Source organism: Argiope bruennichi, chromosome 3 (genome assembly GCF_947563725.1).
Source record: "Argiope bruennichi chromosome 3, qqArgBrue1.1, whole genome shotgun sequence".
Classification (NCBI taxonomy): Eukaryota; Metazoa; Arthropoda; class Arachnida; order Araneae; family Araneidae; genus Argiope; species Argiope bruennichi.
Genome location: NC_079153.1, coordinates 87,981,462 through 88,007,434, shown reverse-complemented (window position 1 = coordinate 88,007,434; position 25,973 = coordinate 87,981,462). Strand labels below are relative to the sequence as shown.

The window sequence follows — 25,973 nt, the reverse complement described above, 5'->3', positions numbered from 1 at the left end:
GTCATTAAAAAAAAAATTATGGGCAACAGGAAAACTTGGGAATTTAATAAAACTCTCTATGGTTGTTTTCACTCAATCTTTAGTCGTAATCTAAAATTCGCCCATTCAGGACATTGCTAATTATTGAATTTCTAATTTATTTAATAATTATTCATATATTTTCAATGACTGTATTTATTCTCTAGTTATTTTCTAATTTAACTTCTACTCTAAATCCTAAAGTATGTGTGTGGGTATTTTCAAATTGTTTTTATATTGTTACTATGTTTAACTTCAACGCATTTTTCTCCTGGAATAGTATATAATCAAGCACTCATCACCCTTCTCCCTCTGTTCTCCCAACTTATGTGGTTTAAACGAATAGCCGAGCCGGGATAACCTGGTTGGTAGGGCGTTGGATTCGTATCCCTTGGGTTTTGAGTTCGAACTCTCCGTGTACATGGTAGCTGGTGCATGTATAAATCTGTCGTAGCTACAAATTCTTCCAAGTCGGGACAATGTCTCTGGGGGTACTGAATTAGAGGTGATCATTCTATAATTCAGGTCTAAATTACGATCTGTGAAGGAAATGCATGAATGAAGTCTGACCCGTGAAAAGGGCTGTGACGAATGAGTGGTTAAGACGTATTCTTGGACCTAGATGGCGCTAACGAAGCAATAGACTCTAAAACTCGGTTTAAAATCGCTGACTTCGTCAGCGGACTTGTCTATGACAGATGCCATAAGCAACAGTAGCAAGCAAATAATCTTTTTTATTATTATTAATTTGTATTTTAATTTTTCGTCATGTAAAGAACTATAATTGTAAATATTCACAGTCAACCTATGGTAAACCTTACAACTGCATGTAAATAAGCAAGATAAGTGCGATTTAAAAAAATTTAATTTTAGTAAATCATCTCCAGCACATAAACACGTTGCAATTCGCATTAACAAAGGGGGAAGATTATCTTTAATTACGAGGAGTGGAGTGGAGTGGAATTTGGCGTTTATTGGCGCAAGAGCCATATCTGACTATACTGCGCGAGACACATGGTAAAAAGGTAGTCTTTGACTTTATTTAAATAATTGTAAATACTGGATAGAACACTGATAAAATTTCAAAGCAGTACGTCTTAAAATTGTAAACAAGGTAAGAACAAAGTTAAATGTTAAATAGTATGGTAAAATCCAGTTGCTTTTAAAAATTTTAAAAGGTTTTTGTGGGGATGTTCCCCCACAAGCATTTGCATATCCACAGATGAAGCATTAAAAAATCTCAAACGATGATGATTAAAATTAGGACAATCAATTAAAAGATGAAAAACCGTTAAAAACACTTGGCATTTCGAGCAGAAAGGAGCCCGTTCGCCGAATAAAAGATGTTTGTGGCTAAAACGTGTGTGGCCAATGCGGAGTCTAGCCAATTTGACATCTAACTCTCGCACTGGTAAACAAGGCCAGGAAGAAATAATCGGTTTTACGAGAATTAATTACGAGAGTAATAATCATCTGTATATCCTCTCATTCCAGTATTATCCAAACTTTTCATACAGACCTTCATTTAATCATTTTCCCTACAGCTTTTTTCCATTTCCAACTATTTATTTACTTTTCATTTAGACGGACGTAAGTTATAATATATATTTCATGCAGTATTGTCAACAAATGGCCATTGACCTAATATATCATAAATGAACTAAATCAAACCGAAAGTATTCTGTAGGTATCTATCTTCCAATTAAATTTCCTAATTTATTTTTATATTTTAGCATCGAAGTTAAGAAACAGAGCAATAAGTGAAATCCTTTTAAACCTTTAAATTCTAAACGTGCTTTGTATAGACAGGAAAGTAACATGTACCTATAGTAAAAACGGCTGTGCTGAATTTATTGAGAGTGGTTATAGCGCAAGTAGTGACGAAACAAGGAAGTTACAAAAATAACTCAAAAAATAAAGGAGATCGGCCAAAATGGCAGATTAGAAAAAAATGTACATTATACCATAATAAAAACACACAGAAAAGTATCATGGAGTTTATCTGTAAAATTGGTGAAAATGTTTGCGATTAAAATTACAAACTTTCTGCGGCTTGAAAAAGTATTCATATTAAATTGAAAAATGTGTTCACATTGAATTTATCTTTCAGATTTTCCATGTTTAACTACGACAACGTGAAATTTAAACAAAAAAGAAAGTAAACAAAAAACATTTAAAAAATTCTGATAAACACACTCGAGGAAGGAATACCGGAGAATACATTTTTCCATTTTAGGACACAATCTTTTTCAAGTAACTGAAAGTTCATAATTTTAAACGCCAATATCTCAACCTATTTTACAGATAACTCTATGAAACTTTTCTCTATGTTTTTATTACGGTATAACGTACATTATTCTAAATGAATTTTTTTAGCCTATCTCCTTGATTTTTTTAGTTATTTTTGTAACTTCTTTATTTCACAGCTAGGACAGTAGCTGAGGTAAAATGTCTCAGTATATTCATCATAGTCATTTTACTATAGATAGACATTACTTCCTTGTCTATTCAAAATGCCGTTTTGAATTTAAATGGCTTAAAAGGACTACCAATCACTCATTATATGGAATATATTGTATTCATCAATACAATCAACGATGTTGCGGTACAGTATGCTTTCTGTACATCCAGGGGGCATAGGTGGTATTTGCAATTAATTTTTGTAGGATAACATTTGTTTATATGCTATATATTATGCTATCACATAAGGAAGATATGCATTCTACATCGCGAAGTGACAAATTTTGCTGTAAACTGGTCTATTCGGTTTGCATTTAGCTGGTATAAGTATTATTTGCAGGTGTTCTCAAGCAAATGTAAACTACCGTTCCTAACATTATGCGTCTTTACCACAAGTTAATAAAGCAAATGCGACATTTTTTTTATACATATCATGGTTTCTAAGGCCAAATACATATTTCGTGAGCATTCAAATTTTCCAGATACAGACTTTCTTTTTCATTCATTCGAAGTCCACATTCGAATCTAGTATTTCTTTATATGAATTAATTTTTTTTTTTAATTTTTAAATGTTATTATAATTATGTGAATGAAGAGATATTTTTTGTGAACTGTTTTCTTAGGATTTACTGGTATTTTAAATTGCATCAAGGTCAATCTGGCGCAGCATAGTCAAAAACGACTTGTGCGTCAAATTAAATTAGTTCTTGTCGTTGCAGGTCTCCTGTGAACCGTGCTCGATCCATGGACGCCCGCGCGATGGCGAGCCCCGTGCCCCGACTCTCAATCTGCGCTCGGTGCGACAGTCAGTCTGGGGGACCCGGTTCGCCTTCCTTCCTCAGGACTCCGTCTCCGGAAAGCCAATCCCCGGATCCCGTCCTGAGGCCCGTCAGCCCCACCACGGGGGGGATCAGGCCCAGGTCACTCAGCCCACTGCTATCCCCAGCCTATTCCCAGAATTCGCAGAGTTCCAGAGACTCTAAGGACTCCGACTGTGGAGTCAGTCCGGGATCTGCAAGTCCTTTAGGTGAGTATATATTCCCAAGATTATTTCCTCATTGATAATTTGTGTAATAATTTCTTCTTATGGTACATTTCATTAACTGCAAAAATAAAATCTGTACATAATTTTCTCCTAAATTTTTTTAACATTTGAAAATTATTCAATAATTTTTCAGTGCTTCTATTCAGAACAATTCTCGTGCATTCTGTAGAAAAAAATATCTGTTTCGTGTTCATTACATGTATGTTTATTTTAGAAGGTATGCTGATTTATCTAATTTTAGAAATTTCACATTGCCTGGCAAAGTACTATAAATCTCTCAAAAATAGCTAAAATTTGAATGAAGGATAAAACTCTCATGGATATTAAATAATCTGCATTAAATTTTGTTTATTCTGTTAAGTAATGTAAATTAAACATTTTATTAAACATCTTAAAAATTTTCTTTCAGGGATCAGAAATATATCGTATATTTTTAAACATTTTTTTCTTTTTATAATTCGAAATATTTATTGTTTAGAGGGAGATAGTTAATTGCCTTAAAGTTGCATATGTTCACATCAACTCTTCTATTTAAATTTTCGAGCCATCATTGTATTAATTTATATAATTCGATATTGATTTCCTTGTGACGTCCAATATTTCAATTAGTCTTTAATCTATTTAAATTTCTCTAATTTCATTGAAGTTACTTTCAAAACGCATCCATGGCCATTGCATAGGAACTGTCAATAGAAATGTATTCGTACTTTGCATTGGTTTAAAGACTTGAAGGAATAGTATCGCCATGCTAACAATAAACTTAGGATAAAGAAATAATTATTTAAACGCAATATTAATAATGTTAAAATGCGAAAGCCCTGCATAATGAGCAATATGGTAACAACCGTTATAAACAACTTAGTAACTTCCAGAAACTGAATATTGTATACTATCCTATCGTACAATACTAAGTTGTGCAATTTATAAAACTGCCATACCTTGTCAGTAACTTTTCTAACATGAATACCAACAGTCACACATCCTAAACAGGATGCTTTCACTCAGCCTTTGAGTCCCTTATGAAACAAATATCTACAATGCTGTGGCCAATGCAGGGAAATTACTTATTATTGATGGATATTCTTATACGACTGGACTATATGGTTATCTAAAATCGAAAACAACCTCTTTTACTGTACAGATGCCCTATAATGACGTCGTCATGATAGAAGTGCAGCAAACCAATCTAGCATCATCACTTAATGCAAATCTTCTAAGAAGACATGAATATTATTATAAGAATTTTCATTTTAAAGATATGTGTTAAAATAATAAGGGGGAATTATCTGTACTATAAAATGATGATGTGGGCCATGTAGAGATATTGATTGATGGTTTACAACCCTTCCATCAATTATGTGGAATGTATTTTAAACATTATAAGCGATAACTTATGTTTAGGATTTTTTTTTTTTTTTACTATGAAGGTTTGAAATTTTCATCAAACTAAGGATTATAATTATATTTGAAAACAAATTATTTTCTTCAAATTTTTTTTTTAATAAAAGCTTTTTCAGAAACAATATACATTGTTCCTTTTTTTAAAGCATTTAATGTGCCGAAAATAAAGTGAGTCACTACAAAATGGGTTTCTATATTCTTAAACTCACGATGTTCTAAGGCTTGAGAATCGCTGATCTAGATGAGTTGGGAATATTTAATTAATTGGGAGTTGGGAATGCTGGAAATAATTAATTCCAGAGCAAACAATAGCCTTTTGTTTAATGTTGTAATTAAGATTTTTTTTATTTTCCATTGAGCTGTAAACATAGTATGGAATTTAGAATAAACTATGCCAAAGAATGCTTCTATATTGTTTGAGTTTTGCTGCACTAAAGCAAATATATTACAAAGAGCATGACAACGAGACAACCAGGAACACTTCAGCCGCTGCGCCAACCCAATACAAGCTACTCACCATCATTTGATGGTGAAAAATGAGTTATATAGTTTAATTTTCGAAATTGTCAATACAAAATGTGCGCGATGAGGAGTAACCTATCCATTGTTGTTGATAACTGCAATTCTCATACATTATGATATTTATATTGATTGATATATATAATTTTTTCTATATTTTTACTGTAAACCACTGATATCATTTCTTAACACAAGGCTTAACTGGCAAGTGATAATAATTACCAAAAGCCTTATGTATTTTAATCAATAAAATAAGGATAAGTAGAAGATAATTCTAAATACTTTTTTTTTGTTACAACTTGTCTCATGTATGTTGCAACTTGTCCCAAATCCGGGTAACTTGTAGCAATGAGCAGGATTTGATAAATATTTCTACTGTTAACTAAATTTTAAATGCATTTTATGAATGAATCGTTAAAATATTTAAAAAGTTGTCGTAAAAAAATCGCAAATGCATTTAAAAATATATGTAAACATATTTTCAAATATTGTTAAAATAGCCTTTGTCTTCCATACTATGTATTGAAAAGCAGCTGATACTGCCTGGAATATTAATTATATTTAATTTCATTTAAATCTCTTATGCAAAACATAATGTTCATGGTAGCCTGAAGAAAATGTTTTATCAGTTTGTGATAGATATTCAAACAGTATTTTTTTAAATTCCTAACGGATGCGAGTTCAATGACATCATAGTGTTATTAAAGAGTTTCTAAATAATCTGTTTTTAATTGCTCGTTGTCTTTTAAGATAATATGATGCTACTTTTTGATTCTGCATGTAAAATATAATGTCAAAAAAATAATAACGAAATGCTTTTTCCCAAAATCTACTCAATGGAAGCAAACCACGAGGTTAAATATTTGACGAAACAGCAAAGTGCAAAGTTGAAAATTAATTTCAAAATTCTGCAAAAAAATGAAAAATTGCCAAAAAACAAAAAAAATCACACAATAATTAAATTGGTATCATTAAATAGACAATTTTATATATTTTAAAATGGCGTAAAAATTTGCTGCATGCAATTATGTTTTCTAGCATCATCGTGAATAAACGTCCAAATCGCGCTGAATGTTTTTATTAATTAAATTTCAAATTAGAATTACAAAAAAAAAGATCTTTAGATGTATATTCCTATCTCCAAATTGTATTTGTGCCAAAATAAATTGATCCTGTAGTGCACACAGAGAGAGAGAGAGAGGAACAATTTTTTTTTTCTTTACTATCACAAAATTTTCTACTGCGCTAATCAAAAGAATTGTATCTAATCAACGCATCCTGACGATATAAATGTCATATGTTCTGTGCCAATTTCATTTTGGAATCCCTGTGCATTTTATTCCTATATATATGACACTACATAACAATAGAAAGTAAAGCGCAAGTTTTTTTAGATAACATTTGTAATCATCTTTCATATGGTATTATGATACAATGTGAATTGTCTTCATAAACTTTCTATAATTTGAACACGCGGTTATGCAAGCGGTTTTAGAATAAGTATCAGATGAATTTGATAAAGGTTATAAGTTAAAACTTCAATCAATTTTCCTTTTTTTAATAGGAAAATCTTTATTATTTCGTGTATTGTTTTTCCTAGAACCCCAATGTATCTAAATATATTTTATGACGTACTTTAAGCCATACAGAATTTGCTCTCAGATGTTGAAGAAAATTATAAATTGAAGACTCTCTGAGGAATTTTGAAAAATATCAGAAATGACATTTAAAATGGTTTTAAAAACGCATAAAAATATTCTTGGATAGTCGAAATTCTTTAAGAGGATTTTAGCAGATTATGTGCCAACAGCGTTTTCTCGGGTTAGCTCTCTGTACAAAGATAATGTATTTGAAGATAAAATACTGAATAAAATGTCGAAAACAATAGGATAAATTGAAATGTGAACGAAAACTTAATTATATTCTTTTCGAATCCGATGAAATAGCGAGTTCAAGGCAAGTAATAGAGTTTTATAAATAGTGGAGATAAACTAGTAAAAATATTTTTAAAAACGATAAACTAAAAGGATACATATATATCATTACCAGCGTGTATCACAGCTCTCTAAAATGTAATAACCTTTGAAATATTTCAAGAAATATTTAAAATAGGCAATACAAAATGTGACGAAATTTCGGATAAAGTAAAGCAGATTAAACTAAAGAGATATATTAAAAATTCAGGCAAAAATATGGAATTGTAAATGGAAAGGATTTAAAACTAATAAGAATAAAAGTCTCGTAAAACATTTTCTAGTATAAATTATGTTAAACTCTCAATAACATTTTATTAATAATTCATAGAGTTTGGAATGAATTGATAATATTAATATAAATGCATACAACTTTTTTAAATATAATTGAGTGAAATAAATAATTTTAGTTTGGAAGTCAGATATCGTTATATTTTTGATTTGCCTATCGTTATTTTATTCACATTCTGTATTTCTTACGTGTGACAAGACTAAACTTTTAAATCTTCGCATCTCAGCGAAGTTTATAAATATTTTAACAGAGTATTTTTAAGACATATTTAGAAATATATTCATATTTGATATTTCCTAAGCTTTTCCTGACATTATATAGTTGCAAATATTATTCCAATGAAATGTTTTCATAAGAAATTGTATTTGTAATAAATGTTTATATTTATAATATACTCGTGAATAAACTCAAAGCAATTTTTATTCAGTATGAACAATTATTGAATTTAAGTGAAATGTTGAAACTTTTATTTGAAATTCTAGCAAAGCTAAATAATTTTTTATATGGTATCTTCACCTCTACAGAAAATACAAGATCCTTTTATCACTTTAAGTAAAATTTTGAATCTGTCAATTGAAACTTCTACAAAGCTAAATAAAAATTTTACATGGTATCTTCGCTTCTACAGAAGATGTAAGACCCATTCCTGGTATTAAGTAAAATGTTTCAAACTATCAATTGAAATTTCTACAAGTCTAAGCAAAACCTTTATGTGATATCTTCGTTTTTTCAGAAAATCATTCATTTTACCAAGCAAATTAAGTTTTGATTTATGATTTTCTAAAATTTACATCAATTAATATAATTGATTATTATTTCAGTAGGGCCAAAAGGTCTCTTTTATATACTTTTTACATACTTTGTTTAACGAAATTTCATTCATTATTATATAGATGTTATATTATAATCTAATTTTTACTCTCTTCCTAATACGCTAGAATTTTGAAATTTTGTACAACTGAGTATTGCTGTTGGCAATACGTTATCTTAATTCTTTCAAAACTTATTTAATCTTACTAATTTCATTAGGATCCCCTACAAATGATACTATTGGCTAGTAAATATGGAAAAATTCATTCCCATAATACGCTCTATGTCATTGTGTACATAAAGTTTCCAGGTGGAAACTAAACCCATGATTCTGTAACGATATTAAAAACTTAAATGTGTAGTTCTTTCTTTTCTATTTTTCACTGTTCTTAACTTTAATTTTTTTTATTCTTCTTTTAAATTAAGCAAACATTAAACAGATTCCTTCTTCCTTAGATTTCAATACTGGAAGGTAATTACACAATTAAATATTTCATGAAAGAATAAAACTAATTTGAATTCCAAGGCAATAATGAAAACTTTTATAGAAAACCAGGTTTAAAAAAAAATTAATTCACCAAATTCAGAAAAATTTTATTATTATTAAATTGTATCATATGAAAAAGAATTTTTTTCTAAATTTTTAATCGATATACAAGTCTTTTCTGATCAGTAATAATTTCGGAAATTCTAGAGAAAAAAACCCAGACCAACCTTAATCAAACGAAGACAAACTTAATTTAAGTTTAATTTTTTAATACTTAACATTCTAATAAAAATTTCAAAACAAAATCGCTCCGAAATGCACATTTCTATTATCCAAGTTATTTAAATGCTAAATTTGGCAGTTATAGGTCAAACAATTTGGTCTGTAGGTAACCAATATGCACATTTATTTATTGTATGAATGAAATCCTAATTTTACATAGATATGATTTTTACATAGAAAGCATTTATAGTTCTGTCGCTATGTTCGGTTGTGTATTCACGTTTTCTTTAGAACCAAAACTTACGAGAATTTTCTTTCGCCAACTCATTTATGATATTTTTGTCACAACAAATATCTAAAAAGTTATCTCTTCCTCTCACTGTAACATTTTTTGTGTAGTATCCCAGTATAGTTCGTGTGAAAGTCGACACAGCCAAAGGCATACTTTAAATTAAAAAACAATGCCAAAAATGGAATGTATATATATAAGTATCTAAACAATAAATATTAAATACAAACTGTTAAAAACCATGCATTGTTACATTCATTTGTATAATATTCGTTTAAAAAATTTCATTATTAAAAATAATTAGTATATATTTCACGGATTGAGGATTCTTACTCTGACACACACTCAATCTAAAACAAAGCTTAATTCTTCACACTTGCAGAGAAAACCTTTCCTCCAATGTCTACTTTATTCATACAGTCAAATTAAAAGGCCTTGTTTGCAACAATTCTACTACTTATGATACATATACCAACAAACCTTACAGAAACATGTACCAACAGAAATAATATAATATAGTATTATGGTGTATGTACCATATGTTCGTAAGTTTAACTTAAAATACTTCTTTTTCAGTATTTTTTAATGGTACATGCACTTATTACATATAGCACCAAAATAATGTTATGTGTCATTATTGGTACATGAACCATGAGTATAGAACATTGCCCTAAAACAAGCTCAATTCAAAACAAGGTTCAATCTTCAAATGATTGTGAGAAACCTTACTTCTTTAATTTGATTCATTCGAATAGTTTGCTATCAATAATTCTATCACATATAGTACATATACTATCAAAGTGTACCCTTAAAAATAATATAATATGGTACATATACTAACAAATTGTACCTTTAAAAATGATATAATATGGTACATATTCTAATAAATGGTACCATTAAAAATATAATTACTACTGTGCCTCATGGGCTCATTATCTTAATTTAAAATGAGTCATTGTCAAAAATTTTAACACATATAATGTATAAAGCCATAAAAAATAGCCTAATGTACCATTATTGGTACATGCAGCATAGGTTAAGAAAATCTACTCTGCCATACACTCAATCTGAAGCAAAGGAAAGTTCATTCTTTAACCATTTAAGAGACCCTTTCCACCAGAGCTTGCTACATTCGTACACTTAACCTAAAATTCTTTGCTGTCAACAATTCTGAGGGATCCGAACGAAAACAACTCTCGATTCATCCTAGCGCGAAACTTCATTACTGCAACCTTCACTTCTCAATACTTCCGCGAAGCTAATTACTGTTAAGACAACCCTAATCCCGGAAAATAGTAACGAAAAGTTTGATAAATGCTGCTCTTACGTCAGCTGTGACCACTCCACTCGGTCGCCATAGAGACTGTTTTCGCCCGACAAAATCGACTGGAGGCTATCCACCATGCAACTGCGTAGATTAAGGCTGTTGCGGCCGATACATTAGACGCGGGAACAGATTTATCTACAGTAAACAGTCTTTCCAGATTTCCACGCTTTAACCAAGAATACCATCTTAGTGTATAAGTAAGAAACTCAAACACCAAGACGGGTATTCTTGGCAAGAGTGTTGACGGTAGAAGTTCGTTAAAATGGAATGAATAAACAGGAAATTAAGGAGAGAAGAGAAGATGAATAGAATTTTATTCTTAAATAGAATGAGGCCTATTTATACTTACTTGACACTTGCAAAGCATGGCGCATTGGGCCAATTCATATATGGTATCTAATGAGCATATTTGTGTTAAGTTATGATAAATTATTTGGCTATTTGAAACAATTGTTTGATTTTTACTCTATATTTTCTTTGACAATTCAAGATAAAATATTCGTATCATGAATAAAAATAATTTGAGTTTTACTTTAGCAACGAAGTACTTTGTAAGATACACTTAATATATTTTTAACTGAATTAAAATAGCAAAATGAAACATTAAAAGATTAATATAATGGAAAGATAATTTCTTGAATTTTAAGTTGATGTAAAACAATTTTTGTGCTACTATAATATTTTTGGAAGTTATATTGAAAGAATGTGAAAATTCCACATCACTTTTAATTAATTAAAAAGTTCTTGCAGGGAGTACGTTATCCTGTTCCAAAGTATGTATGCGCCAAGTTAGCAGTTCTAGATCAAATAGTGTAGAGTGCCAAAATATACATGTCCTTCTTTATTATTGGTATTATTAGTAGATATAGAGATTGTATAACTTTGTATATGATGTAATGCTTCTTCTATAGGGTTCGTTCGTATCGTTTCTCTTATATTAAATTGTATTTATAAATGATTTTCCATTAATTGGTCGCTTTCATCCATCTGAAAATTCTCAATATAATTTGTGTCTGATTAACAAGAGTTTAAAATGTAACAGCATCAACGTAATGAGCGTTGTTTATGTAGGTATTAAATTAAGGCATTTTAAACAAAATTCTCTTTTCTAAGAAACAATTGTTGTGGCAATAATCTAATTATATGGATATTCGATAACCCGGATCTGTTCTGGTCGCAATTATTGATCTCCAACCGAATTACTGGATTTCTTATTGTTCTTGCATTCCATTTCAATGTATTTTTTAAATTATAAACTACTATTTAAATACGATAAAAATTTCATAAGCATATAACAATACCTTTATTAGCTAAGTTTCTGATTATAAATTATAATACCACTCATTTTTTAGCAATACTAATTCAAGGGAATTAAGGGACTTTGAGATTTTAGACACCATTTAACTCTAACACATCGTCGCCGTTTTTGTAAATATCTACTAATAAGGAATGTGTGTGTGTGTGTGTGTGTGTGTGTGTGTGTGTGTGTGTGTGTGTGTGTGTGTGTGTGTGTGTGTGTGTGTGTGATTGCATGGTGCTCGTGCGTGGGTTGCACTGCCAATTAAAGAAATTAATACTTTCGAAGTATAGTATTCAATGTAACAGCCGAAATGTTTGATAACGGGGGCTGAGAATTGGAATATCATCTTAATATTCTTTCGAGCTACCTAAATGCTTACAATGAAATGTACTGACAAAAATGATTTAACATTTTGTAAAAGTTTTTAAATTATATTGAAATAAAATACGCCTAATTATAATAGTTAATTTACTATATTTTTTTTTATAATCAGGGGAAGATTTTTGAGCATTCCATATGTATTGAATCTTCCACGTATTTTATAGTATTTCATGTATTTTATAGTATTTTAATTTGATATTATTTGGATTTAAATTTTCGATATTATCATAATTACTACATGTATCTGTATCAATCTCTTTTAAGAAAGCTTCGAATTCTTATCTTTTTGTGTTTACTTAGGATCTATTCAGCCCGACCTGTACAAGAAAAAGGATATGGTATTCTTCCACCAGTCAACAGACAGTCAAGATGGTACAAAATACGGTCGCCTCCACTTTCGCCTTAAATATGACTTCGATAGATCAGATTTGGTAGTACACGTCATTGAAGGTAAAGAAAACTAGATTTCACTCAGCTTTCACACTAAAATAATTCAAATGGTTTTAAACAAATGAACTGACAGTCTGAAAATTTTAATAAATATTTTTATTGATTTTTTCCTCTCTATTTAAAAGATATTCGTCAAATTTTTCCTTTTCCCAAAACGATGGTATTACAAAATCAGTAAATTACTCTTATATATGTAAAATGGTAATTTTACAAATTCTTCGTTCCCTTGAGTTTCAAACTCTGATAGTTATAGTCATGAAAATGGTGTCCAACTATAATACAGAGCCAAAACAAAATTTAATGAGGACGATTTTAACGCCTCCAAGCATTCTAATGAAAGGGAAAAATATTTCATATTCTATTTAAATGTGATGAGAAAAATCGAATTAATAAATAATAAAATTTATGCACTTAGATAATGTGGTAGCATTACAGCTCTGCACTACCTATATAGGAACCTTTATTGGTGTTAATATTCCATTTATATTACAGATTAATTATTAAATTATGAATTTATTTTTTTTTATTTTGATCATTTCTTTTTATAAGAGCTTGAAAATTAATGAATTGGAAACTAATATTTATTTTTTGGACATTACATGTCCCAATCGCGTAATTAAAATTGCACTAAATCAAAATGCCCTTTAAGAATGTATTATTTTATTTTATAACTTCGCAAGAGTGCTTCATTTTTTTTCATCATGCTCGTGAATTTGTTAAGATTTTAACAAAGAATAAATATTTAGGATATTACATAATTTTGTTGCTGCTGATTTAAAATTTGAATTATACAAATACAATTATTTTATACTGCTCATCTCTTTTTTGTGTTTATTTCAAAGTATAATTAATCACCGAACTGTTAAATTTTTTTCGCTACCTTATTGCATTGCATCTTCTGTTTTATGAGTATGGCGTCGTAATTAATTCAAAAATGAATTGTGTAAAATATTTGAAATATTTAAGAATTATTTGCTTCGATTTTAGATCAAATTAGAATGTCTCTTATTAAATCTAATAGTTTCAATAATGAGACAATTACAGGAGCCACGGTGGCCTAGTAGCAAGGTCTCGTCTTCAGAACCGGAGGGTTTTAGGTTTGAAACCCTATTCCACGGAACAGCCGTAGTGTAAGTGTGTCCGGTGCAGGTCCGAGTTAAATGTCCTCTCATTGGTGTAGAATTTTGGAGGGGGGGGGACGCCAGCTCAGGTGTCGCCTTTGTTATCTGGCTGCGGTTCAAAATTGCGAGATCCGTTCTAAAATAGCCCTAGTATTGCTTTAAAATGGGACGTTAATATAACTAAAGCAATTAGATAATTCGATGCACATGTGACGTAGGTTCAAATAGTTTTAACATATGTTTAATCAGAATTTTATTAAATCAATGATTTGTTAAAATTCAATCTTTCTTGGCTACTATACATTGAACTAAATCAAGCAAAGGACCTAAAATATCAGCCCTATGCCAAAGGTATACCGAATTTTATAATTTTTAAACTTAGCATCTCAAATTTAATTTTACCCGTAGTAAATTGGATAAATGCAATCTGTAAATAAACTCGTGTGGTTTGTGGACTCTAAATTGAATCAATATGACAATAAACAGTAGTCTCCATTCAAAGACAATTCCATTCAGCACAATTTTCAGCAATATCTCGATTTCAAACGGCATTTACTTGTTATCTACTTTCTATATTATGAAATATCATTTCTATATTATGATTTTTTTCAATCACGTGCGATATCATATTTACCTAATTCCAGCAAATCCACCAATTTAATCAGTTGCATGAAAAAAAAAAATACCAGCACATTTAAGTCATGGGACCTCTTGCAGAAGATGTAAATCTATCTGTCAAATGTCCATGTAAATGACGACATTGTAATTAATGAATACCTTATAAGGAATGACATATTGCAAATTGTTGCGAAATGTAATAGTAACATTGCAGTGATTGGTAAAGACTATAATAAATGGATTCTCAAAAAAAATTGTACAAAAAAAATACAAACAGAATTTAATATTACATTAGAAGAGTATAGCTTTAAGAAAATGTTAAATATAGTGTGTTTCAATCATCGTAAAAAATGTAATGCTTTTTATGAAAAATAAATTCTTTATATTAAACTTGAACAAAGCAGGATTACAAGCATTTTTGCAAATTAAGGATATGTTAAAATATAAAATAAATAAGTAAATTTCAGTCTTTGTGTTTCCATATTTCCATAGCTTAAAATACAAATTTCTATTTAACGAATTTTCTTTGTCATGAAACAATGAGACTTCGTTAAATCGAGAATCAACTGTCTTTCAAAAACAAAAATTTTGTGCAATTAGATAGTGAAAAAAACAAATAAGATTTAAAGAAACCACATTCATTTAATTTCATGCGAATTCCCCGTTTATTTACGAATTTCATTTCATTTTTCAGCCTTAGATTTGGGAACTCTGTCGACAAAAGGTTTCAACGACCCTTACGTAAAAGTCTCCCTGATCCCTGAGGTGGATTCGAAGCAAAGGCGGACTGACATCAGAAGGAATTGCTCAGATCCATTTTTCAACGAGATTTTTAAGTTTCCGGTCACCTACGACGAGCTGGCCGACAAGTCGCTTCTATTTGAAGTATTCGATTACGACAGATATTCGAGGAATGATGTGACTGGAGAGGTGCGCATACAGATGTGCGAGTTGGATATTACTTCGGAAATCGAAGTCTGGAGCGAAATACAGAAGAGTGGAAGGGTAAGTAGGCAGATTAAATATCTTTTAAAGAAGAAATACGATCCTTTTTTATTACAAAAATGTATGTTACTACTATTAGATAACTAAAAGGAGACTATATAAATTAGATGATTAATCTTGAAAGAAGATATTTCATTCAAAACTCTAAGCCTGCACATTTTTAAGAGAATGCAATATCTTCAGAACGTCTTTTTACTTTAATTCTTTTGAAAAAGTTTTAATACTATTTCAATTTGATACTCAAATTAAATCACCTTGAAAAGAAAAACAAGATAAATCTCTATAGTAAAAATTCAATTTTTAAAAATTCCTTACTATTTTTTTTTCAAATATAAACATTTTTTACTTGACATTTATTTGAAATTCCATTAAAATATATTAAAAGGAAACTAAGCATGAAAATAATGAATTTAAAATTAAATTTACTAAAATCATTTTGACTGTTATATGCTAATAAAAATGAGGAAATTCAGCAACTTATTTTATCATGTAAATAACAAAACTAAAACAACTGAATGGTTATTTTTAGCACAGCTTTATAATTTACATTTTTATTATAATATTCGAGATGAAATCTAAAGAAATGAAAATGCTATCTTTAATAGAAAAAAAAATGTTAGTGCTTTTAAAACCCTAAGACAGAAGAACCTAACTGGGAGAAAAATTCTTTAACTTTGTCATTTGCGAATGTATTTCATTTATAACTAAAATATCAATATGAATATATAAATAACTTTTAAAATAGTATAGTATTGAAACTTTAGTACGATGAATAGAACTGAAAAATCAACGAAATAAGCTGACAAAATAAAAATCGATATTTTAAGGAGTATTTTATATATATTCTTTAACAACAATTAAGCTCAAATAAGACTTTAGTAATAATATATGATATGCTGCATGCTAATAATATATTGACTAATAAAATAACCTAAAAAAGAATAAAATAGGAGGGAGGGGATGTTTGCACATTATTATAAAAGAAATACCATACTATTTTGATCATCTTGAAAGGAATATGGTTATATAAGTTTGGTGACTTTCCTGAATACGTGATCACAGATAAAACAATAAAAAAAACTCACATATCTCACCTCCAAAATAAATGGACACAAATTTCGTAAACTAGATTCATTTTATGACTTTATACTGTAAATGTAGCTGATTACTATCATTTATCACTAATATCATTTAGATTTACAGTTTTCGACAATAAAACACTTCAAAGCTGCAATTCCAAATATGCTTTTCTATTTTATGCGTTATTACTAAATCGGCAATTATATAACTGGAATAAGAGGAACTTCAGTAGTGGTATATTTTCAACCACATAAATTTGTCTATTGCCTAGGATCATTAAGATAAGAAAAGGTCACAAGAAAGGCTATTAAAACTCTTTATTTTGTAAGTTATCAAATAAATATATAAATTAAGTGAATGATAAATTATTAGGATAATAAACGATTCATAAAGTATGACTGGTCATTTTTCTATATGTTTCATTATTTTCAATTACTTATTAAATATTTATAAATATCGAATTCCTGCTTCAATGATATCATGAACGAATGCGGATGTCAAATAATATGGCATAATATATAACGCATGTATTTGCATTAAATAATAAAAATAAAAAAAATTTAATTAAATCCTTAACATGTTAAAAATGTGTGGAAATGTTAAACTAAAGGGATCATCTTATTAAAAGAGAGCCTTCAAAATACTATACTTCAGTTCAGTATCTCGAGGGAAAATTATATTTAAGCACAAAAAAAAAGTATTAGAAAATTTTTTTATTAGGCATAGTATTTATATTATCACTCACACTGAATGCAATGCGTGTGACTGAACTATTTAAATGTGTATCTGTTTGATAAAGATAAGCAACATTTTAAATTAACTAACGTTTCTATGGAAACTATTCAATGCTAAAAATAAAACAATTTAGGGTAAGGAGAAAATTGTAAATTTTGAAATGAAATATATTATTGTTGTTACTAATTCCAATTAGTCTAACCATCTCCATTAATCAAAACGTCCAAAAATTGGATGAATAAAATCAGGTTTTTTTAAAACATCACCTTTGGTAAAACCCAAACAATAAAAAAAAGGTAAGTCTTGCTCTTTGATATCTTACTTTATTAAAGATATTTGTGTATCCGCTAATAAATCGTGAGCAATTCGTCTATTGTTGTCGAGTAAATTTACTCCTGAATTGAAATGACCTCCACCAAAGTACTATGCATGATATAGTACACATTACGATGTGTAAAATTCATTTATTAGCTATTTTCTAATTCGCGTCAATTACAGGTGTCCAACGATCGTCCAGAAATTCTCCTATCCCTCAGCTATCTTCCTTCTGCTGGAAGATTAACTTTGGTGGTCTTGAAAGCAGTCCATCTTGTTTCACCAGATACAAAAGACTATCCAGGTAAAATTCAGTTCATTGCATCATCTGTTCTAGTTATGCTATGAGCTATTTAACAGATTTTCCCTTGCAGGCAATCTGTCTTTTATTCTCAATTTCCTTTTACCTAATTATTTACGGCATACAATCGGATATCGTTTGAGTACTGAATTGGATACTTTTAAAAAAAGGGGGGGATTTAACCGTTATGAATCAATTCTCTATGCAAAATCTTACTGAATTTCATGATTTACAAGACAACACTCCAATCTATCACTAAATACCGAGGAAACATCAATGCAACATAACAAAGATAATTAAAATGAGCGAAGACAAAATCTTTTATTACGCAAGATAAAATAGCGTTATGAAATTGTGATTTACTTCCTCGTGTGGTTAATTTCATGGTAAGGAAGATATTTTTATAGATATTTCAACAACTGTTGACTGGATGCCAAGTCATAGACTCCGATCAGGCGACAAGCATGGATGCGAATTGGCGATATGAAGTTGAATTTGATGACTTTGGCGACAGAAATGAAAATTCCTGAAGTTACTGGAATTTTGGCAGCATATGGATTAGAAGAAAAGGTGCTATATCTTTCTAGATGCTTGTTTGCTCTGTCACCGAAATTATGGAAAGCCGAAAAACAGAGTTGAAGTCAATAATAGTCGAGTGAATTCTTTCTTTGGAATATTATCTTCAGCGAATTCTCTCTAAGCGTTTTATGCTATTGCTGTTGTTTATTAAGAACTCGATGCTTGTGTATTGTTAATTTCTGTATGTGACGTTTTGTGTACATTTTATCATGTTTTATTACTTGTGTGTGTCGTTATGTTAATTTTTTTTACCATATATTCACCGGAAGGATTTTCCATAAGAATAAGTTAAATTTGATTCCGCACGCATTGAAAGGCACTAATTCAATAGGATCATTTGAATCACATAAGTGACTCACTAAGAGTAGTTCGGATTTAATAATAAATAGGGGAATGAAGACTACTGGACACTGGAATTTAATTTCAGAAACTTTGACGTTAAAAATGGCTGAGGCATCATAGTGCAGCATAAAACAACATTCATGCAGATTCTGCGGTTGCGACATTTCAATAATTGACTCCATATAAAGACCACAATTTAATCTTCGGATATCACGATTTTCTAGACTTCTTAAATCTCACTTTGCTTTTTAATCATTATACTCTAAAAGGAATTTTTTTTTAAATAACCTATATCATTATTTATATAAAAAAATTCTGGTCATAAAACCTTATTTCGCATATTTTGTTGTGCACATAAAAAAATAAGCTTGCCCAAACAATTGAGTTTTTTAATAAAAGTAATATTTTCGCCATCATTTAATTACGTGTAAAAACAGTTTGAATAATAAAAATTACGTATTTTCTTAATACTCACTAATGATTTAATGATAAAGGGAAAACAAGGAGCTTATAATCATAATATAGAGTTAATAATTTTCTTTCGTTCTCAAACAAAATAATTTATTTTTTTAGTATGTCAGTCATTTACGTTCATTTCGATTTCTTAAATAATTTGAAAACGTTCAAAAATATTTACAAATATTATTTTTTCTTCCTTATAAGCTAAAACAACATTTTGGGTTTTGTACAAGAGTATGAGACTAAATCCAATTCTCCAACCAAAAATTCAAGAATTCGATTTCAATATAAATTCTTAATTTCGCTTTTAAAAAAATTTAACTCATGGAAATCTTTTTAAATATTTTAAAACTCTTGAAAAAAATCTGTTAAAATTATTTATGCCTTTATTTTGCTTACGTTTCATTTTGAACATACTATGATGATAATTTTTAATAATATGAATTTTTTTTTTTCAAAAATCGACGATATGTGATTCTCAAAATGTGTTTATGCCGATGTCTCTTTTTAGTTTATACGCTTTTAAATTCATTTTAACAACATTTGTAAATTATCAATAATTCATGTTATAATGACGTTGATTAAATGATTTTTCTTTCAGATGCTTACGTCAAAGTAAGCCTTACATCTGGAGATAACAAAAAGATCAAAAAGAAGAAAACGACAACAAAAAAAGGCTGTAGCAGTCCAGTATGGAACGAAGCCCTCAGTTTTGACGTCACTGAAGACGATCTTAAACACTGCCACTTGGTGGTGAGTGTGGTAAATTGTCACCACGGCCACAGTCCTTTACTAGGAACTTGTGTCCTGGGTCACAGAGGTCACGGACAAGGATCTGTGCACTGGGATGCCATGGTGCAAACTCCGAGAAAGGCCATTGCGATGTGGCACCAACTTTATATTTGACAACCAGGCTGAATGGTGGCACGGTTGTTATTTGTCTGTTTACACTCGATGTGTAAATTAGAGCCACTGAGCTCTTTTGGTCAAGATGTTTATTCGGTTCGAGTCCTGCTTTGATGTGAAAATGTTCTTGTGTATGAGCAAGAAAAGTGTTAATGCATTGTTGGATTACATCTCTGTGTTCTGCTGCGTGTACTTAATGTACAGATGGTTCTGCTTTCCGTATTGTTCTCTTGTTTGTTTCTGTTCTTGTTCTTGAATATACCTATTTCAAAACTATAGCATTTAAAAAAAAGGAAGAAAGCTCATATTATTTGAAAACAAGAAAACCTATTTCCAAAACTGAGCAAACTATCACATTTCTTAGTTTCCTCTGATATAACCATGTATTAAATTTTCTAAGTATTAACAGATAGAAATTTTCTAAATATAGTATAGAAGTTCTTAATGATAGCTTGTAAAATTGTTTTATCATAGATAGTATTTTGGTAGCGTTCAGATTAAATTTGTCGCTATGCACTATGATAAACTAATCACATAACTTTTAGATAATTATATAACTTTTGAGAATGTATTTCAAATCTAACAGAGGAACTAAACAGATAAATAATTTGACATTTAAGAAATTTTTTTAAAGTTTTAATCAGAATGGTACACAAATTTACTTCAATGACAATAAAATTTTTGAAAAACATCTTAAACCACTACTTATCAATAGAATTTTGTAATATTTTGTTCTTAATTTTTATAAACCTCAATTTGGATCTAATGAAAAAACTGTATTGAATTTGCAAACACATTTTTGGATTTTATTATATTTTAAAACCATTATTTTATACTGTTTTATCTCCATTAGCATGTTGTACTTTCATAATTTTTTTTTATTTCTTCAAATTAATAATTAATACATTTGACCATTTGAAATATTTAGTATTACTTCTGTTAACTAGTTTAATTTATGTAAAAAATAAATAGTAAAAATGATTCATTTTAAATGCATTTTTCTGAGAATAATTTGCAATTTTTCTTTATACTCACGTGCAAACGTTTTGTTCTGGAAATAAAACTGAAAAAATTATCCACCATTGTTATCAGCACAAAACAAAGTTTTATGTTTTACTGAAAGTGATCCAAAATTTATTTTGTTATCAAAATATCTTAATCTTAAGCGCTGGTCATAGTTTTGGTTTTATATTTATGTGTATATTCAATATTGTTATTAACTTAAACTAAAACTAAAAGAGTGAATTAATCCCACATAATATATTTATTAATTATCAAACTAAAACTAAAAGAGTGAAATAATCCCACATAATATATTTATTAATTATCAAACTAAAACTAAAAGAGTGAATTAATCCCACATAATATATTTATTAATTATCAAGTATAACAAAATTTTTAAAAAATGAAACATTTCACAAATTTTTATTGAATTAGAAGGCTAAATTTTCTGTTATTCACTAAAAATATTTCGAATAGTTACTTTAATGTATAGCCTAAATCGGTAAAAACATACATTAAATTATTAGTAATTTAATTTTAAAGTTTACTTCCAAAAGTAAGATTTTTTTATTAACTAAGAATAAGCTAGTTGTTTTTATACGCAATTCTCAAATCTAAAAGGCAACATAAATCGGTAAAAATAAAGTTTTATGACAATTTTCTGATAATTTTTAATAAATTTAAGGATTTTAATGTATCACATGATGAAAGTTCAGTAGTGTACTTAATTATTAATACGTTTTTTGCCATTTCTTGTCTCTACAAAATTTCCAGTGTAATAGACAAAATTTGATTTTATTAAAGTTATCAAAAATATCTATTGAACAAAGCATCATTATAGGATAATCTAAAGAAAATTTTACTATTATCAAATAAAAATATAATTAGACTAAGAATCTTTAGTTTATTTCAAAAAATGAACTATTGCACTATAATTATTGTACAAGTTCTAATAATTTATATAACATTGTATATAACCATAATGTAACACTCAATAAATATAGAACATAATTTTGACACAAAATGAAAAAAGAAAATTATAAAAATATGAATAAAATAGAATTTGAAATGTCTGTTGAAAATGAGATGAGACTATCTGGGGATTAGATTTGATTTTGTCTGACCTTTTTTCACAATTCATGTTGCAAAAGCCACGTTTTGCTATGTTCATCCAATCATGGTTAAAAGTAAAGCATGCATATGCTAAATACCAACAAACCTATTGGAAGCACTTTCATAAACAGTGTACAGCTTCACCAGAACACATGTAAGCACGTGATTAACTGATATCTAAACTGATTACAGGAATTATCTGTAACCCTTTATATTAATTTCTGAAAGGGCTGTTTTGTTAGGAAAACAGGACAAGAACAGAAATTGCTGTATATGTTACATGTACTTCACGACAAACACGTGCTAATCAAACAAAACGTTTAATCATGTGTGATTGTTGTATGTATAATGTTTTATTATGAATAAATAACTGTAGTTTAGCAGCAAATGATCTCGTATTCTCGAGTTCAAATGTCTTGGGGGAAAATTAAGTATTATTTTCCTTCGCTAATGAATAGAAATTATGGTATTTTAAATCGATGTTCTTTCTATTAAAAATATTGCAGTACAATGGATTTTATTCCATTGAAAACATTTGTATTAATGAAAATGTTTTATTCACCATCAAATTTTTCTCTTAAGTTCCTAAGAATCCTTCAAATCCTTTAAGAGGACCCTAATCTTAATTCGAAAAATAAAATGGAGTGAAATTATTTCAAAGAAATGTTACTGAATTTTCTAAAATATATTTGATTTATAGAAGTAGGCTATTTTGTTTTTTCTCTACATGCAATCAAGATTTCTTTTAGTTATTTTCCTCAATATCAAGCATTTATTATATTTCTCTCAAAATTCCAATTTATATACAAATGAATGAAATTGAATTGGAAATCTTTCTAATATACTTTTTTATGCTTAATATTAGTAAATTTTTTCACTGTGCCCTTCTACTGATCACACATTTATAAAATGAACCTTTATGATCAAATTTATATTAAAGTTTTGCAATTATAAGGTACTTTTGATAAATTGCTCAAATGTTCAAAACTGTTTATAATTATGTTTGTACATTTCGTATTGTTAATAATTATTTTTTAGAAATGTCAATAAAATATAATAAAATGTAAAAATATAACTAGTAAAAATAAAAATTACTTTTCAATCTTACTAAAAACAATATTTTTTTATAAATGATACCAACTAATTAAAAATTAGATGAACTATCATATATATATATAATCCAAAAATTAAAAAGAAAATGTAAACATCTCATAGTTAAATTTTTGCTAATTATTTTTGTAATTATTATTCTTAAAATCAATAAACAATGTTCACAAAAATTGTTTACCATTTTCTCTTTAATATCAGAAAAATTTATATTACTACAAAGAATTTGATACGTTGAGATACAATTTTTCTTCTAAAGATTTATTGATTTATAATATTAATATCATGTTTTATAATTGTCGTTAAGCATTTTAAAATCTTTAAAAAAATTCCTGAAAGTAACTCGGATAGTGGATTTATAAGTTAGGCATAGCTGCTTATAATGACAATGTAATTGTTTCTATAATATGACATCTTTAAATTTAAAAGATGCAGCATCTTTTAGATTTAGATTAATAAAAGTCATTGTATTGCACTATATTGATCTTAAATTGATATGATGAAATTTAAATTAAAAAGTTTGATGTTGTAGAAATAAACAAAAAATTTTATAATATGTAACATTTGTTTTCTAAAATATGTCTTAAAAATTAATTCGAAAATTTAATTTTCAAGTTGAGCAACAAAGTGCTATATTGTTATACACAAATAAAAGTATTTTTAAAATAGGTGTTTTTTAAAAATTCTATTTTGAAAAGGTACAGTTTTAAAATTTTCGAACTTATTAAATAAATTAAGAAAAGACAATCTTGTATTTTCTAATGACGTATCTTTCTTAAAATTTGATCTGAATTAGATGAAAAAAAGAATTGCTCTTGAAATTTCATTTATATAAAATGTAAATGAGCTTATACATGCTATAGGCTAGAAAATTTATCCTATTGAGAATTTTTTGTTCAAAATAAAATTGCTTTAAAATGAACATTTCTAATATTACTTAACTGTAAAATTAATATGAGACTAAATAAATATTTCAAAAATGTTTAAATATTCCATTTATAGCACGTATTGTATAACGTTTCGAACAACAAGATAAACAGCTGTATATTATATTTAAAATAAATAAACTGACATTGTGCTTGAATATGTAACATTAGTAATCTTTATGAATATATTCTCTCTCTCTTTTATATATATCAGAATAAATATAGTATAAACTGAATTATTTGTATATAAAATTCCATAAATTCTAACTTTGTAGTGTATTGATAAAAATGTAAAAAATTGTGCTTCAATTTACAAAAAAGCCGTTGTGTTACAAAAAAAATTATTATTATAAAAATATAATTATTTTACTTCATCAGTTTCAATTCTTTTTATATTTGTTTCAATTTCATTGCAGCATATAAACCCATGAATATAAATAAAATTTATGATGTATAATCGCTTATTTGAAATATATTATAATGTATTCTTCTGCACAGCAGAAATTTTTTTTTTATTTTATTTTGTATATATATCACTAATAGAAAAGTTATAAAATCTCTATGAAATTTCTTTTTATAATTTTGTATCACCGATTGGTTTAAAAAGTATTTATAATTATAAATATCATCTTTTTTAACCTTGTATAAATTTTTTATTATTCCCTATGCATAAAAATAAACATTTGCTGCACGATTTTATGAAGAATACGATGTCTACAAAAATAAAAAGACTTCAAACATTTTAATTGATTTTAATGAACAGTTTTAACAATCTCCATAATTATGGGCGCACAAATATTAATAATTTTATTGGAATCAGATTTCATACTTCATAAATTATTTGATAAAACAACAATTTTATTTTTTTTTATTTCACATATCGTTTGTACTAAACCTGCATTCTTATAATTTTTAAAATTTCAAATATTGTCCTATTATATTTTGATAATAATATTCTTTTCCTACGATATTTTTAATTAGCTAATTTTTAGGTCATTTGAAATTCTGTAAAAAATAATTTACAATTTAATATTTTATAATTCCAGATGTCAATCTGTTTTATCCACTCATTTTATTTAATAAAAATGCTATAAAAAATGTATACTTTTTTAAGTTTTTGTTTGTTTCACATTAGAAATACTTATTTTAACTTAAAATTGATCTGTAATGATCTAGTATTGATCTTTCATCAAATCGTACCAATAATTCATATTTAATATTAAAAAAATAAAATACTTAAAATATTCAAAAAATAGAATTTAATATTCAAAAAAAATAGAATTTAATATTCAAAAAAATAGAATTTAATATTCAAAAAAATAGAATTTAATATTCAAAAAAATAGAATACATAATCTAAATTTTACATTATTATTTACATATATTAATTT

At 28.1% G+C, this 25,973-nt stretch overlaps 1 protein-coding gene across 2 annotated transcripts in view; it reads left to right on the top strand.

Annotated features, from left to right (window-relative positions):
• The window catches only part of LOC129962744 (synaptotagmin-1-like), a 267,950-nt gene extending 246,875 nt beyond the window's left edge, over positions 1 to 21,075 (top strand). Inside the window, exons 5-9 of one of the 2 annotated variants that reach the window (XM_056076727.1) lie at positions 3,198 to 3,505; positions 12,825 to 12,974; positions 15,408 to 15,718; positions 18,032 to 18,152; positions 20,131 to 21,075. In XM_056076727.1, coding sequence (XP_055932702.1) covers positions 3,198 to 3,505; positions 12,825 to 12,974; positions 15,408 to 15,718; positions 18,032 to 18,152; positions 20,131 to 20,435 — 1,195 coding nt within the window. In that variant the 3' untranslated portion in view covers positions 20,436 to 21,075. Of the gene's footprint in view, positions 1 to 3,182; positions 3,506 to 12,824; positions 12,975 to 15,407; positions 15,719 to 18,031; positions 18,153 to 20,130 lie in introns of both variants that reach the window. The other variant, XM_056076726.1, reaches the window with a different exon arrangement.
• Positions 21,076 to 25,973: the final 4,898 nt, after the last annotated feature.